The sequence below is a fragment of the Somniosus microcephalus genome, chromosome 12, assembly GCF_052327205.1.
Source record: "Somniosus microcephalus isolate GS21.2 chromosome 12, FLI_Smic_1.0, whole genome shotgun sequence".
NCBI lineage: Eukaryota > Metazoa > Chordata > Chondrichthyes > Squaliformes > Somniosidae > Somniosus > Somniosus microcephalus.
Window position 1 is genome coordinate 62,837,435 of NC_140998.1, and position 13,902 is coordinate 62,851,336.

Genomic DNA, 13,902 nt, shown 5'->3' on the forward strand with positions numbered 1-13,902 from the left:
CAATGCGAATGTATATTTATACACTCAGGGATATACCTGTTTATACACTGTATGAATAGAACTGCGTTTATGTGCTAAACCATAAATGTATTTTGATGCTTTGGCAACATAAGATGTAACTTATCATGCCAATAAAGCGATTTGAATCGTGAATCGAGAGAGAGAGAGAGACGGGGGGGGGGGAAGAGAGAGAGAGAGAGAGAGACTGTGGGGGTAGAGAGAGAGACTGCGGGGGTAGAGAGAGAGAGAGAGAGAGACAGAGACTGGGGGGGAGAGAGACACTGGGGGGGGGTGAGAGAGAGAGAGAGAGAGAGACAGAGAGAGAGACTGAGACTGGGGGGGGGGGGGGGCCGGGCAGGCCCGGCCCGACTCACCTGGGTACCAGAACGGAGTCAGTCCGACACCGGGACGCCGGGTGCCCATCGCTCCGAAGCGAGCCCGGGGTTCCTCGCTATCTCTCTCTCTGACGTCTGTCTGTTGACTCTTCCCCTCTGCCGGTCAGTTTTTCTGCCGTTTTCTGTCTCCCTTCCTGCTGCCGCTGCTCCCCGGCCCAAGGTGAGAGCTGGGCTCCGGCCCCACACCCCCACCGCCAGGGATCAGCACCCGGGGAACCCGCCCGCCGCCCAACGTGAACAACAAACACCCTCCTCACCTGTCACGGAGTTGAAGTCTCCGAAAGCGGCCACCACGGTGCCCCGGGCCTCCGACCCGAAGAGCTCGGCAGGGACATCCTGCAGAGCGGAGAGGCTGGGGTGACAGGAGAGAGGGGAGAGACAGGAGAGGGGAGAAAGCGGAGAGGAGGAGGGTGAGGGTGGGACTGGGGCCCATGGTCGGACAGAGGCAGAGTTGCTCCATCACAAACACCCCGCCGCCGCTGCAGAAGGGCGGCCGCCATTTTGGTGAGGCACTAACATTTTGAAGAATTAGGCCCCGCCCACACGCAATGAAACGCCCCCCGTGACGCAGCGCGCTCCCCCCGTATGATTGGTCAACCATCGCGTCACTCAACGCTAATGAGCGGTTGGCTTTTGTACGTTTTTTCAACGTTTTTAAAAAGTAAATACACCCATGACACTGCCCTGATTGGTCAACCGCTAATTAGTGGATTTTGTACGTTTTTTGAACTTTTTTTTTTTTTTTTTAAATAGTAAATATGCCTAAAACACCCATCTAATCATAACCTTTCTTTTGATATAACATGTGTAGGTACGCTCTATAACTTTTGAGTGATGCCCGGACAGACAGACACCACTATCCTTTTATATATCCTCCTCTACTCCCTCTTCACCCACGACTGTGTGGCTGTTCATGGTTCCAACACCATCATCAAGTTTGCAGATGATACCACGGTAGTAGGCCAGATCACCAACAACGATGAGTCAGCCTACAGGGAGGAGGTCCAGCATCTCAAGTGGTGCGCCGATAACAACCTGGCCCTGAACATCAAGAAAACCAAAGAAATCATTGTGGACTTCAGGAGGTCTAAAGGCGGAAGTCACACCCCCATCCACATCAATGGGGCTGTGGTGGAAAGGGTGGACAGCTTGAAGTTCCTCGGAGTCCACATCACGGAAGACCTCTCCTGGTCCCTCAATACCTCCTCTCTGGTGAAGGCAGCCCAGCAGCGCCTATATTTCCTAAGGAGGCTGAAGGGATGTAACCTGTCACCCCTGATCCTCTCTAACTTTTACCTCTGCACAATAGAGAGCATCCTGACGAACTGTATCACAGTATGGTATGGCAGCTGTAGCTACTATGACCGGAAAGCCCTGCAGCGGGTAGTCAAAACTGCCCAACGCATTACCGGCACCCGGCTACCGACCATAGAGCACATATACCAGAAACGCTGTCTACGGAGGTCGCAGTCCATCATCAAAGACCCTACCCACCCCAGCCACAGTCTGTTCGCCCTCCTGCCATCTGGGAGACGCTACAGATGCATTCGCACCAGTACGACCAGATTTAGGAACAGCTTCTTTCCCAGGGCTGTCATCCTACTGAACTCCACAAATAAACTCTAAAGCCTGCACATCTGCCAATGCACTTTATTATGGTTATGCTTATGTTAATGTATTACAAGCCAAAAGTATGTTGAATGTTTAAATGTCTTAATCTAAATGTACACTCTCAGGAGCCGCAAGCCTACATTTCGTTGTTATTGTTAGTGCACAAGTGCAGTACAATAAAAGTTGATTTGATTTTTGATTTGAGAAAAGTGGCAAATGGAATTCAATCTGGAGAAGTGTGAGGTAATACATTTGGGGAGGGCTAACAAGGCAAGGGAATACACAATAAATGGTAGGATACTGAAGTGTAAAGGAACAGAGGGACCTTGCAGTGCATGTTTACAGATCCCTGAAGATAGCAGGACAGGTAGATAAGGTGATTAAGGCAGCATATGGGATACTTTCCTTTATTAGTTGAGGCATAGAATACAAGAGCAGGGAGGTTATGCTGGAACTGTATAAAACACTAGGTAGGCCACAGCTAGAGTACTACATACAGTTCTGGTCACCACATTACAGGAAAGATTGCACTAGAGAGGGTACAGAGGAGATTTACGAGGATGTTGTCAGGACTGGAGAATTTTAGCTATGAGGAAAGATAGGATAGGTTGGAGTTGTTTTCTTTGTATAAAATTATGAGGGGCCTAGACATTGTGGATAGGAAGGACCTATTTCCCCTAGCAGAGAGGTCAATAACCAGGGAGCATAGATTTAAAGTAGTGGTAGAAGGATTAGAGGGGAGTTGAGGAGAACTTTTTTCACCCAGAGGGTGGTGGGGGTCTGGAACGCACTGCCTGAAAGGGTGGTAGAGACAGAAATCCTCACTGCATTTAAAAAGTACTTGGACATGCACTTGAAGTGCTGTCAACTACAGGGCTATGGACCAAGAGCTGGCTAGTGGGATTAGGCTGGATAGCTCTTTTTCGGCCAGCACAGACACACCATAAATTTCTATGATTCTGTAAATAACAGTCAAGTAAACTTCGTGCTCTCGTTTGCTTTTCTCTCACTTGATGCTTTGAAATATTGAGCAACAATTATAATGTTTTAAATCATAAATGTGAATATTTATACTTTGTTCCAGTGCATTTATTACAATTAGATAAAAATTGAGAAATATGGACGATTATAACGATGCAGATCTGTCCATCAAAATCAGATGTGGGACAACTATTTTTAACAAAATCTTAATAGTATGCTGTTTACTTGACAAAAATTATGTAACTATAGGTATGTGCAGATATAATAGGTCACACATATCTATTTATTTCTGATGCTGATCAACATGCTGCGCATCTTCAGCATTCTGTTTTTTTGTACATTACTACCATTTTAGAATTTTGGCAATACGCGAGAGGGTGCCTTCCACGGTTGTGTTTTTTGACCGTAGAACCATTCCAGTACAATACAATATTTTTCTGTTAAATTTTTAATTAAAAAAGTCATTATACAATGTTTTAGTTCAAACCAGAGTAAATAAATACAAACACCCAATGAATGGTGTGATATGTCACACTAAAACCAGTATTTTCATTGCCTCCAAAATATTTTATGCAAGATTGCAGTACTCGGTAATTACAAATGACTCTACACTCGCAGTGCAGAAATTCCTAGGATCTGTAGCTGGCTATCATGCTGCACCAAAACACTTGCTCTTTAGACAAATGTCTGAAGAGATAGTTATGTTCCACACCACTCTAATTAGAACATTCTTTCTAAATAGATTTGTTCTTTGATTCAAAAATTTCCCGACAGGAAATGTAATGCTGTTATTTGCAGGGTATATCCTAGCAACGTGTCAATTTTGATTTGCAACAAGACTACTTCAACTTCTGACCACAAATTAGGTAAATGTGACTGGTAAATGCTGTCCACATCCTGGACTGAGAAAGTAACTAAAACTTTAAAAGGTCAACACGTCAGATTTGCAACTAGCAAACACCACAATAACGTAGTTACTTAATACCAGTCTGAATTTTGGCTTGGCAGCGTACAACAAAATACTTTATAGTGTTTTAAAGCGACAACCTCCTAACATTTGACATTTAAAAAAAGTCTCAATAGTTTTTGCAGCAGCTTCTTTCAGGGACAGGCAGTTTGTGTACTTAAACTTATGACCTCTGATCTTTGCCCCTAGGTTCATGCCAATTAAATCCAAAACTCAGGTGGAAGAAGTCACCAACACTAGTACAAAATGTATGCATTTATGAAACTAGCTTCTGCTGCAAAAACATTATTTTTTTTAAAATGAATGACTAGATTTTTAAAAGATGCATTTAGCACCTCCCTAGATGTGGAGCACTGTAGTTTTAACTTACAAAGATCACACTACATACAAGCAGAATGTGAAAATATTGTAGCATGCATCCAATAAATCTGAATCATAAAAATAGGGAAACATCATTTTCTAATAATATTCTAAATTCTAAAAGTAGCTTTCAAATACTTGGCTAATTATTATAATTCCTGGGTAGGTCCCATCTTGTACACATTCCAAAAGTTTTAAAAAACAAGTAAAAAACATCAAGCTGCAACAGCACAATACACATCTAGATTCCCTTTGATCAGTAATGCAATCATTCACAACATATATTGAGTAAAGATCTCAGACGATTTAAAAAAAAATCAAAGTAGAATTGATTTAATGGAGATTGCAGTTTTTAGACTAATGTATAAGCAGCCAAAAGTTGTTACAAAACAACCTCCGTGAAGAGCCAAACTTGGACCAGTGCCCAGCCCCCAACAATCTCTCAATCTCTTCTAAAGGCTAATGACCTCACTTCCTTTGACATCAGCATGCTTAGCTGGGGGATGGGGCAGTGACAGCAGAAAGCAGCAAACCTAGATTCAAGATAGGTATGAAATGCTTCAATGAACCCAAACAGTCTTACTAATCCTACAATTGCAGCCTATTATCGGATTTATCCGTTTATTTTAAGCAACAACAAAAAACTGCTTACGGAACAGAAGCTTTAATAAAACTCCTCTACAAGAGCGCACTTCCTTTACTTCTAATCTCACCTCACAAAAGCTCTGCACGAACAGATAAGCAAGCGTAACATTCCACTGTTGCATACATTACAACCCACCTCGAAAGTGTAGAAGGCCCGTGGGCTGGAAAGGCCCATTTGAACTGGCTGCATCCACCACCATCCTGCTACCAGGTCTGTTACATGTCAACATCTAGCCTATACCAGCAGAACAAGCTGTTCCTTAAGGCAAGAAACCAGCCTCCATTTTAGCACAAAACACTCAGAAAATGAAGCTACCCACCGAAGGGAAGAGGCTAGTTAGTGATGTCAGCAGCCAGCAGAAAGCTGATTGGATAGTAATGACTACATAAAATGACACTAACAAACTGCAAATAGAAAAACATTTCTGATTGGCCATCACTGTGCATTAAGTCTATACATTGATCAGATTACTGTTCAACTCTGTTCATTCCCCAGGCTTAATTAAAAGCAGGAAACATAATTTAGAAAAAAATCAGACTGTGAAATCTTGGTGAAAGCCACACATCAGATTTTGTATCATACTATTTTCAAATGTGTTTTTCTTAATTCGAACCCCCCCCAAATTTCTCATCTCAAATAAAAACATATCCATTTCATATATTCTTGAATCCTTTCATTAGGTCACCATACATTGTTCATCAATAAGGGAAGGTTGCAGTCCCTCATCATTTAAAGGAGCTGTGTAGATCAATTTGGATTCGTCAATGGTCAGGTCTACCAAATGAATGAATTTATAAGCAAATGAGACCTGCTGCCATGCCAGGCCTACAGTTTTGCCCATGAGCAGGCTTAGTTGACTACAATGTATTTTCACCATCTAAAGTCAGATTCCATTTCATCAAATGGTTTCACCTTCAAGCCTGGCTCTCTAGCTGACCCAGAAAAGCTGAAACAAAATTAGTTAAATTTATTAGAAAACGTGCGCTGGAAATAATGTAATCGACACAATCCCAATCGGCATGCCTTTCAGGAAGTGGCTGCTGTGTCACTAGTCACCGAAAAATAAATTCAAGTATGCAGCTCCTTTAGTACGATATTATGAAACTTAAAGCATTTAATAAAAAAGATCTAGAGTTCAAAAACATCATTCAATCTGTAGGTTTCAAAGCCATGACAGCTACCAGTGCAAAAGGAGATTTAACTGGAATTTGGCATTTGAAAAAAATATATATTTCACAATGGTTTAAAAATAAACAAGACAGTGGTTTATCAGGGTATTTTTCCAAAACATCTATATTCCAGAAGTCATAAAAAGGAAAGGAAAAAGATAAAGACTTGCATTTATGTAGCACCTTTCACAACTTCAGGACGTCCCATGACGTCCCTTTACAGCCAACAATGTACTTTTGAAGTGCAATCACTACTTTAATGTAGGAAATGAGACAGCCAATTTGTGCACAGCAAGCTCCCACAAACAGCAATGAAATAAATGACCACATAATGTGTTTTAGGTATTTATTGAGATTAATGTTGGCCAGGACGCCGGGAGAACACCCCTGCTCTTCTTCGAACAGTGCTATGTGATTAATTACCTGTCCTTTAGCTACCTAGGCTCTGGGGTTCCCTCCATAAAACCCTCCGCCTCGCCAGCTCTCTTTTTTCCCCCAAAGAACCTCCTTATAACCCACCTCTTTGATCAAGCTTATAGTCACCCCACGGTTTCCTTTGGCTTGGTAACTATTTTTTATCCTTGTGCCTTTGTGAAGCACCTGGTGACATTTTCCTACATTCAAGCTATTGGATAAATGTAAGTGGTTTTGGTTTTTTGGATGACTTCTGCTTTTTTCCCTTTTGGGCGAGAGGTGGTGGGTAGCATGGCATGTCAGGAAAAGGTGCTGCTACTGACTTATCAGCTGCCTTTTTCGGTGGGGATTGCATCATTGCACTCAGCAGCTCCCTTGCCCTCTCTTCCCAAACATTCATGCTTTCCTCCATCCCGTCCCCTAGCCTTTCATCTTCTCATTACCCCCTCACTCCCATTTCTACTTCATTCCCTTTGAGCGATCCACTCAACCCCTGTATACTCCCTTCCCTTTCATGGTTACTCAGCTAGACAATGGCACATGACAGGGAAACAGAGGTCACCTCACCCGGTTTCTAACACCCCCCCCCACCCCCAAATACACACTTCCTTAATTTTACATAAATAAAGCAATTGTGATTTGTTCTCTAGCTTTTAATATAAGTGAGAAAACAGCAGAAACTGTAAAGGGAAACATTCCAGCATTTCAGCTGACTGAATAGTACAATGCATCCTGAAAATTGGGTACCATGGGCCTGCTCAGACAGCACGATCTGCATTCAGCTAACCAAATCACAGCTCTTGCCAAATATATCAAGTGTTAGTCCAGGCTTTTGGGCATGGTCACGGCCTTCATGTAAAAAAACATGATGGCATTAAAAGGAGACATGTCAATGGATAAATTTAATTGCATTAGTGAAATATGTAATTTTTTGATTTTGTTTAAAACATAACTTTGGACATTAAAATTTTTTTTTTTTTTAATTCATTGATGGGATGTGGGCGTCATTGGCTGGCAAGGCCTGCATTTAGTGCCCATCCCTAATTGCCCTTAAGATGGTGGTGAGCCGCCTTCTTGAACCGCTGCAGTCCATATGGTGTAGGTACACCCACAATGCTGTTAGGAAGGGAGTTTCAGGATTTTGGCCCAGCGACAGTGAAGGAACGGCGATACAGGTCCAAGTCAGGATGGTGTGTGGCTTGGAGGGGAACTTGTAGGTGGTGATGTTCCCATGCGTCTGCTGCCCTTGTCCTTCTAAGTGGTAGAGGTCGCGGGTTTGGAAGGTGCTGTTGAAGGAGCTTTGGCGAGTGGCTGCAGTGCATCTTGTAGATGGTACACACTGCAGCCACAGTGCGCCGGTGGTGGAGGGAGTGAATGTTGAAGGTGGTGGAGGGAGTGCCAATCAAGCGGGCTGCTTTATCCTGAATGGTGTCGAGCTTATTGAGTGTTGTTGGAGCTGCACTCATCCAGGCAAGTGGAGAGTATTCCATCACACTCCTGACTTGTGCCTTGTAAATGGTGGAAAGGCTTTGGGGTGTCAGGAGGGGAGACACTCGCCGCAGAATTCCCAGCCTCTGGCCTGCTCTTGTAGCCACAATATTTATATGGCTGGTCCAGTTCAGTTTCTGATCAATGGTAACCCCCAGGATGTTGATAGTGGGGGATTCAGCGATGGTAATGCCATTGAATGTCAAGGGGAGATGGTTAGAGTCTCGCTTGTTGGAGATGGTCATTGCCCGGCACTTGTGTGGTGCGAATGTTACTTGCCACCCCAAGTCTGAATGTTGTCCAGGTCTTGCTGCGTATGGACACGGACTGCGTCAGTATCTGACGAGTCTCGAATGGTGAACAGTGTGCAATCATCAGCGAACATCCCCACTTCTGACCTTATGATGGAGGGAAGGTCATTGATGAAACAGCTGAAGATGGTTGGGCCTAGGACACTGCCCTGAGGAACTCCTGCAGTGATGTCATGTGATTGAGATGAATGACCTCCAACAACCACATTTTCAGAATGCATCGAGGGCTTTGTAGGGAAAAGATAATTGCCCGGAATTTGCGGTCAGCGGCGAAGCTCGCTGCTGATCTTGAAGAAAGCTGCCCACAAAGATTTAGCGACCTCTGTGGCGTCGATTTCAGTTCTCCGACCTTTGTTTGAATCTGGTGCCAAATCAGGTAAATGTCCAACGTCCAGCAACAGTGATGTCATCAAACTGGCGCAGCAGCCAATCACACTGAAGAATTCTCAGACCAGGAAGTAAAATGCACCGATTCTAATTTACTTTTCATAAATTTTACAGAGAGCGTAATAAAGATTGGGACATACATGTAGGATTAAGGTAGAAGCTGAAATATCAAACAAACTTTAAAAAATATATATTTTAAAGCCATGTAATTCTTAATCATATCAATAAAAAAATTTGACATTCCACAAATATAAAATTAGTTTTTCAGGGCCAGAACGGTTGTTCAGCAGTCAATACACTGTTAAAAACCAATAACACCTCTTTCAACAAGGCTTAACTTTTTTTTTGGTTTGGGGAGAGGGGGAAGGGGGGGGCGAAAAGAGAGCAGGTGGGGATTTTCCAGGGTAATGTTTTCGTCCTTATATGTGATTTTAACGGATTTCTGGCTCCGGGGAGTTACACAGCACAACCTGTGACGGAGCAGTGAATGACTGACCGCAACTTCAGGATTTCCCCGTTTATCTGCGCATACGCTAAATCCTGACATTGCTCTCAGTTTCAGAGGGGTAATAACGGCGAATGCTGACAGTTTTGCAGTCATTACCACTGCAAAATCCGGGCCATGACATGTAGTGGCGGAACAAGGAGCCATGACAAGCAACAGTTCCGATCAACACTGGAAATGCTATTAAAGCGTCATCGAAGGGCATGACAGAGCATCACATCAGAGAAGTGTGGATGTTTTTACAATAGAATTCGAATTCCCATTGAAAATGTTTACATAACAGTTTTCAATGGAGTGCATGACCCACAAGAATTTTAATGCATAATAGATTTTTGCATATGGATGTCTGTTCAAACACATGGCAGTAATGAAATCATGGGTTTCCAACTGTCAAACTATTCTTACATCACACCACAATCTGTTACATTACACCTTTATAAGAATTCCATTCAGTTAGGATTCTACACACGACATGTTTAAACGCATGCATCCCATAATAGCACGTAGTACACACATCCTTGCACAATACATTCCCACGAGACCCAAAAATATATCTAACCCCTGTGTATCAGCTCTCATCATCAGCAGTTAGCTGCAGTCATGGCACATCCTAAGCATTTGAGCATAAGCAGACCTAAAAGTGATCCAATCTGATCGGCATCACTTACATGCAAGCAACACTTCCCTGCCACTAAATTGTCTTAATAACCAGCATGGTCACATACATCCTATCCTCCCTCACAGATAATCATCAAGCACTGTGATGCAGAACCATTTTAGTGTGCAAATATATACTACTTTCCAGAGTGTACTCTGGGAAATTCAAAACGGTTGTGCTAATAAAATTTAATAATTTGAATTAAGCAACACAGCAAAGTGGAAATTTACAGCTTAAAAATTTTAATTGTCAGATCATTTGAATAAATTTTGAACTAAGTAGACTGTCTAAAAATGGCCATCATAGCTAACGAAACTATAGAAACATTTTAATTTTTAAACAGTAGCACAAAAGTTGCAGTGTCAGCTGTGGCTCAGTTGGTAGCACCCTCATCTGAGTCAGAAGGTTGTGGGTTCAAGTCCCACTCCAGAGACTTGAGCACAAAAATCTAGGCCGACACCCCAGTGCAGTACTGAGGGAATGCTGCACTGTCGGAGGTGCCGTCTTTCGGATGAGACGTTAAACAGAGGCCCCGTCTGCTCTCTCAGGTGTACGTAAAAGAGAGCGCGAGAGAGAAGGAGAGAGAGAGAGAGAGAGAGAGTCCACATTTACAGCCGACAATCAAATTCTTTCATCCTATGTTTAGATGAATTCTACTAAATATAGAAACAAGTGGGAATATCTGAGATGTAATACAGAAGACAGCTCAAAGCATTTCAGTCACGAAATCCAAATCTTTTGTAAAAATATGTAAATTACTGCCTTACAGATAGCATCAAGGGAATCACTTAGAGCATTGCCCACATTTAGGGATTAAAATAAGCTTTTACGGATTTCCACTAAAATTTCCAGATATTTTTCAAGCAGTCAATAAAAAACAATTTCCTCCCAAATTTGAGAAGAAGTCGCAAAATTTCCCTTTGTTTTCTTACCAAAAATATTAAGTGTGGAGATACGCACACATTGCATCCGTGATGTCAGCAGGCACATTGTGTACTGTGTGGACCATGCTGAGGTCACAGATACAACGCGCATGCATCTCTGGACCCTATTTTCAGCAGGAAAGGGAACAAAGACTGTGCAATTTGGATTTTTCCCATGGGGAACTTTTCAATTTTTATAAACTACCTAGACTTGGGTGTAGGGAGCAGCATTATAAAGTTTGCAAATGGTAAAGAAACTTGGCAAAGTAGAAGATCATGATGAGGATAGTTATAGGCTTCAGGATGACAGACAGGATAGTGAACAACAACAACAACTTGTATTTATATAGCACCTTTAACGTTGTAAAACATCCCAAGGCACTGCACAGGAGTATTTTAAGACAAAAAATGTGACACTGATCCACATAGGGAGAAATTGGGGCAGGTGACCAAAAGCGTGATCTAAGAAGTAGGTTTTAAGGAGCATCTTAAAGGAAGAAAGAGAGGTAGTGAGGCGGACAGGTTTAGGCAGGTAATTCCAGAGCTTAGGGCCTAGGCAACAGAAGGCACGGCCACCAAAGGTTGAGCGATTATAATCAGAGATGCTCAAGAGGGTAGAATTAGAGGAGCGCAGATATCTCGGGGGGGTGGGGGGGGGGGGGGCGCGGTTGTGGGGCTGAAGGAGATTAGAGATAGGAAGGGGCGAGGCCATGGAGGGATTTGAAAACAAGGATGAGAATTTTGAAATCGAGGTGCTGCTTAACCGCGAGCCAATGTAGGTCAGTGAACACAGGGGTGATGGGCGAACGGGACTTGGTGCGAGTTAGGACACGGGCAGCCGAGTTTTGAATGGCCTCAAGTTTACGTGAAATGGGCAGAAGCATGGCAAATGGCGTCTAATACAGAGAAGTGTGAAGTGATGCACTTTGGGAGGACTAATATGGAAAGACAGTATACTATAAATGACACGATTTTGAAAAGTGTAGAGGAGCAGAGAGAGCTTGGTGTCCATATACACAAATCCTTAAAGATGGCAGGGCAAGTTGATAAGGTGGTTCAAAAAGCATATGGGTTACTTGGGTTTATAAATAGAGGAATAGAATATAAAAGCAGAGAGCTCATGCTAGAACTTTATAAATCACTGGTTAGGCCTCAATTCTATTGTAGACAATTCTGGGCACCGCACTTCAGGAAAGATGTAAAGTCCTTAGAAAGGGTGCAGAGGACTTCAGTTATGAGGAGAGATTGGAAAAGTTTGGACTATTCTCCTTGGAACAGAGAGGTGACCTAATAGAGGTTTGCAAGATGATGAGAGGATTTGAGAGAGAAGTAGAGAGAAAAATTATTCCCTCTGGCGAGTAGATCAATAACCAGAGGTCATAGATTCAAAAGATCTAGAGGGGAGATTCCCTGAAGATGGAAATCATTGATCTAAGGCTGACTCAGGTCACACACCAAGGCATTGTTTACTGAAAGCAAGATCACAATCTGCATAATCTCCAACCTTTATCATCCCATCATCATAATAGCAAGCAAGTGGCTGCAGCCACAACAATAAACATAGGCTCTTCAACTTTACTTTTAATTAGAAAACTAGAGGTTAAGTAAGGGTCTGATGATGAGTTCTATAAAAGTGCTGTACATGCTCCTTACTTAGCAATGTTCAAAATAAACTTAATTTAAAAAAAAGTGAATTTTCTGCAAATTTACTAGGGTTCAATTACCCCCAAAAGATTTTCTCCCTTTTTCAAACACAAATTTGAAAATAAATCCCAGAATTTTAAATTGGAAATAAAAACTGACCAATGATCCTTACCCACAATGTAGCTAGTGTGGACAGAATGACCACGTTTTCTTGGTGTATCAGAAATCTGCTACAAAATGGATGAAACATATTCAACTACCCAGTAAACTAAATTTAAATCAGTGATTAGCAACAAACTTTTGGAAAATAAACTGTCAAGTTTGGTGAATGTCCTTAATGTTATTTACATAGAACGCTGAAGCTTAATATTACTTCCTTTCCAATGACAATCAATCAGTGAATCATAGAATCTAACAGCACATGAGGCCGCCAATCGACCCATCATTCCTGTGACTTCTCTTTGAAAGAGCTATCCAATTAGTCCCACTCCCCTGCTTTCCCCCCCCGCCATAGCCCTGCAATTTATTTTCCTTTTCAAGTATGTATATAGGATAAAAATAGATAGAGGTACTAAAACGGTTGGCAGCACTCAAAGTAGAAAAGTACCCTGGTCCGGATGGGATACCTCCTATCTATTTTTAATCCTATCCAATTTCTCTACCCCCTCAATTTACTGTGACATTGTTCCTCATACACACTCATTCTGTCCACACTAGCTACATTGTGGGTAAGGATCATTGGTCAGTTTTTATTCCCAATTTAAAATTCTGGGATTTATTTTCAGAGAGCACAAACAGAAGCGGAGCAAGAGGGCCGGAATCCACAATAGGTTAAAGAGGGCCCCACACAAACCCTCCCTCCCAAGTATTTTCCTGGCCAACGTTAGGTCATTGGAAAATAAAATGGATGAGATCAAACTTGATCTCTCCTCACAGAAAAGGACAAAGGAATGCTGCGCCATGATCTTCACAAAGACCTGGTTGAACAACGGCATCCCTGACACCACCATCCAGCTAGAAGGACGCACGGTCTTCCACGCCGACAGAACTGCAGACTCCGGTAAGAGCAAGGGAGGCGGTTTGTGCATTTACACTAACAATGCCTGGTGCACTAACACGGACATAATCGATAGATCCTGTTCTGCCGATTTGGAATTCCTCATGGTAAGGTGCAGACCCTTCTACCTGCCTCGGGAATTCACGGCTGTTATCATCACTGCGGTCTACATTCCACCACATGCTAATGCCAAACTAGCACTGAAGGACCTCTACAGGGCCATCAGCGAACAACAAACTGCGCACCCAGACGGAGCCTTTATCGTCACGGGGGACTTCAATCACATAAACCTAAAATCTGTACTCCCGAAATTCCACCAGAATGTTTCCTGCCCCACAAGAGGGGAGAACACACTGGATCAAGTCTACACGAGCATTGTAGATGCT

General features: G+C 42.8%; 1 protein-coding gene across 3 annotated transcripts in view; it reads right to left on the reverse strand.

The window, feature by feature from the left end:
* ppp2r5ca (protein phosphatase 2, regulatory subunit B', gamma a) overlaps positions 1 to 13,902 on the reverse strand; it is a 293,739-nt gene that overhangs the window by 159,735 nt on the left and 120,102 nt on the right. The window contains exon 1 of one of the 3 annotated variants that reach the window (XM_086002970.1): positions 5,096 to 5,828. The exons of the other annotated variants lie outside the window; for them this stretch is intronic. Coding sequence (XP_085859096.1) covers positions 5,096 to 5,189 — 94 coding nt within the window. The 5' untranslated portion in view covers positions 5,190 to 5,828. Of the gene's footprint in view, positions 1 to 5,095; positions 5,829 to 13,902 lie in introns of those variants that run through there. 3 annotated transcript variants of the gene reach the window in all.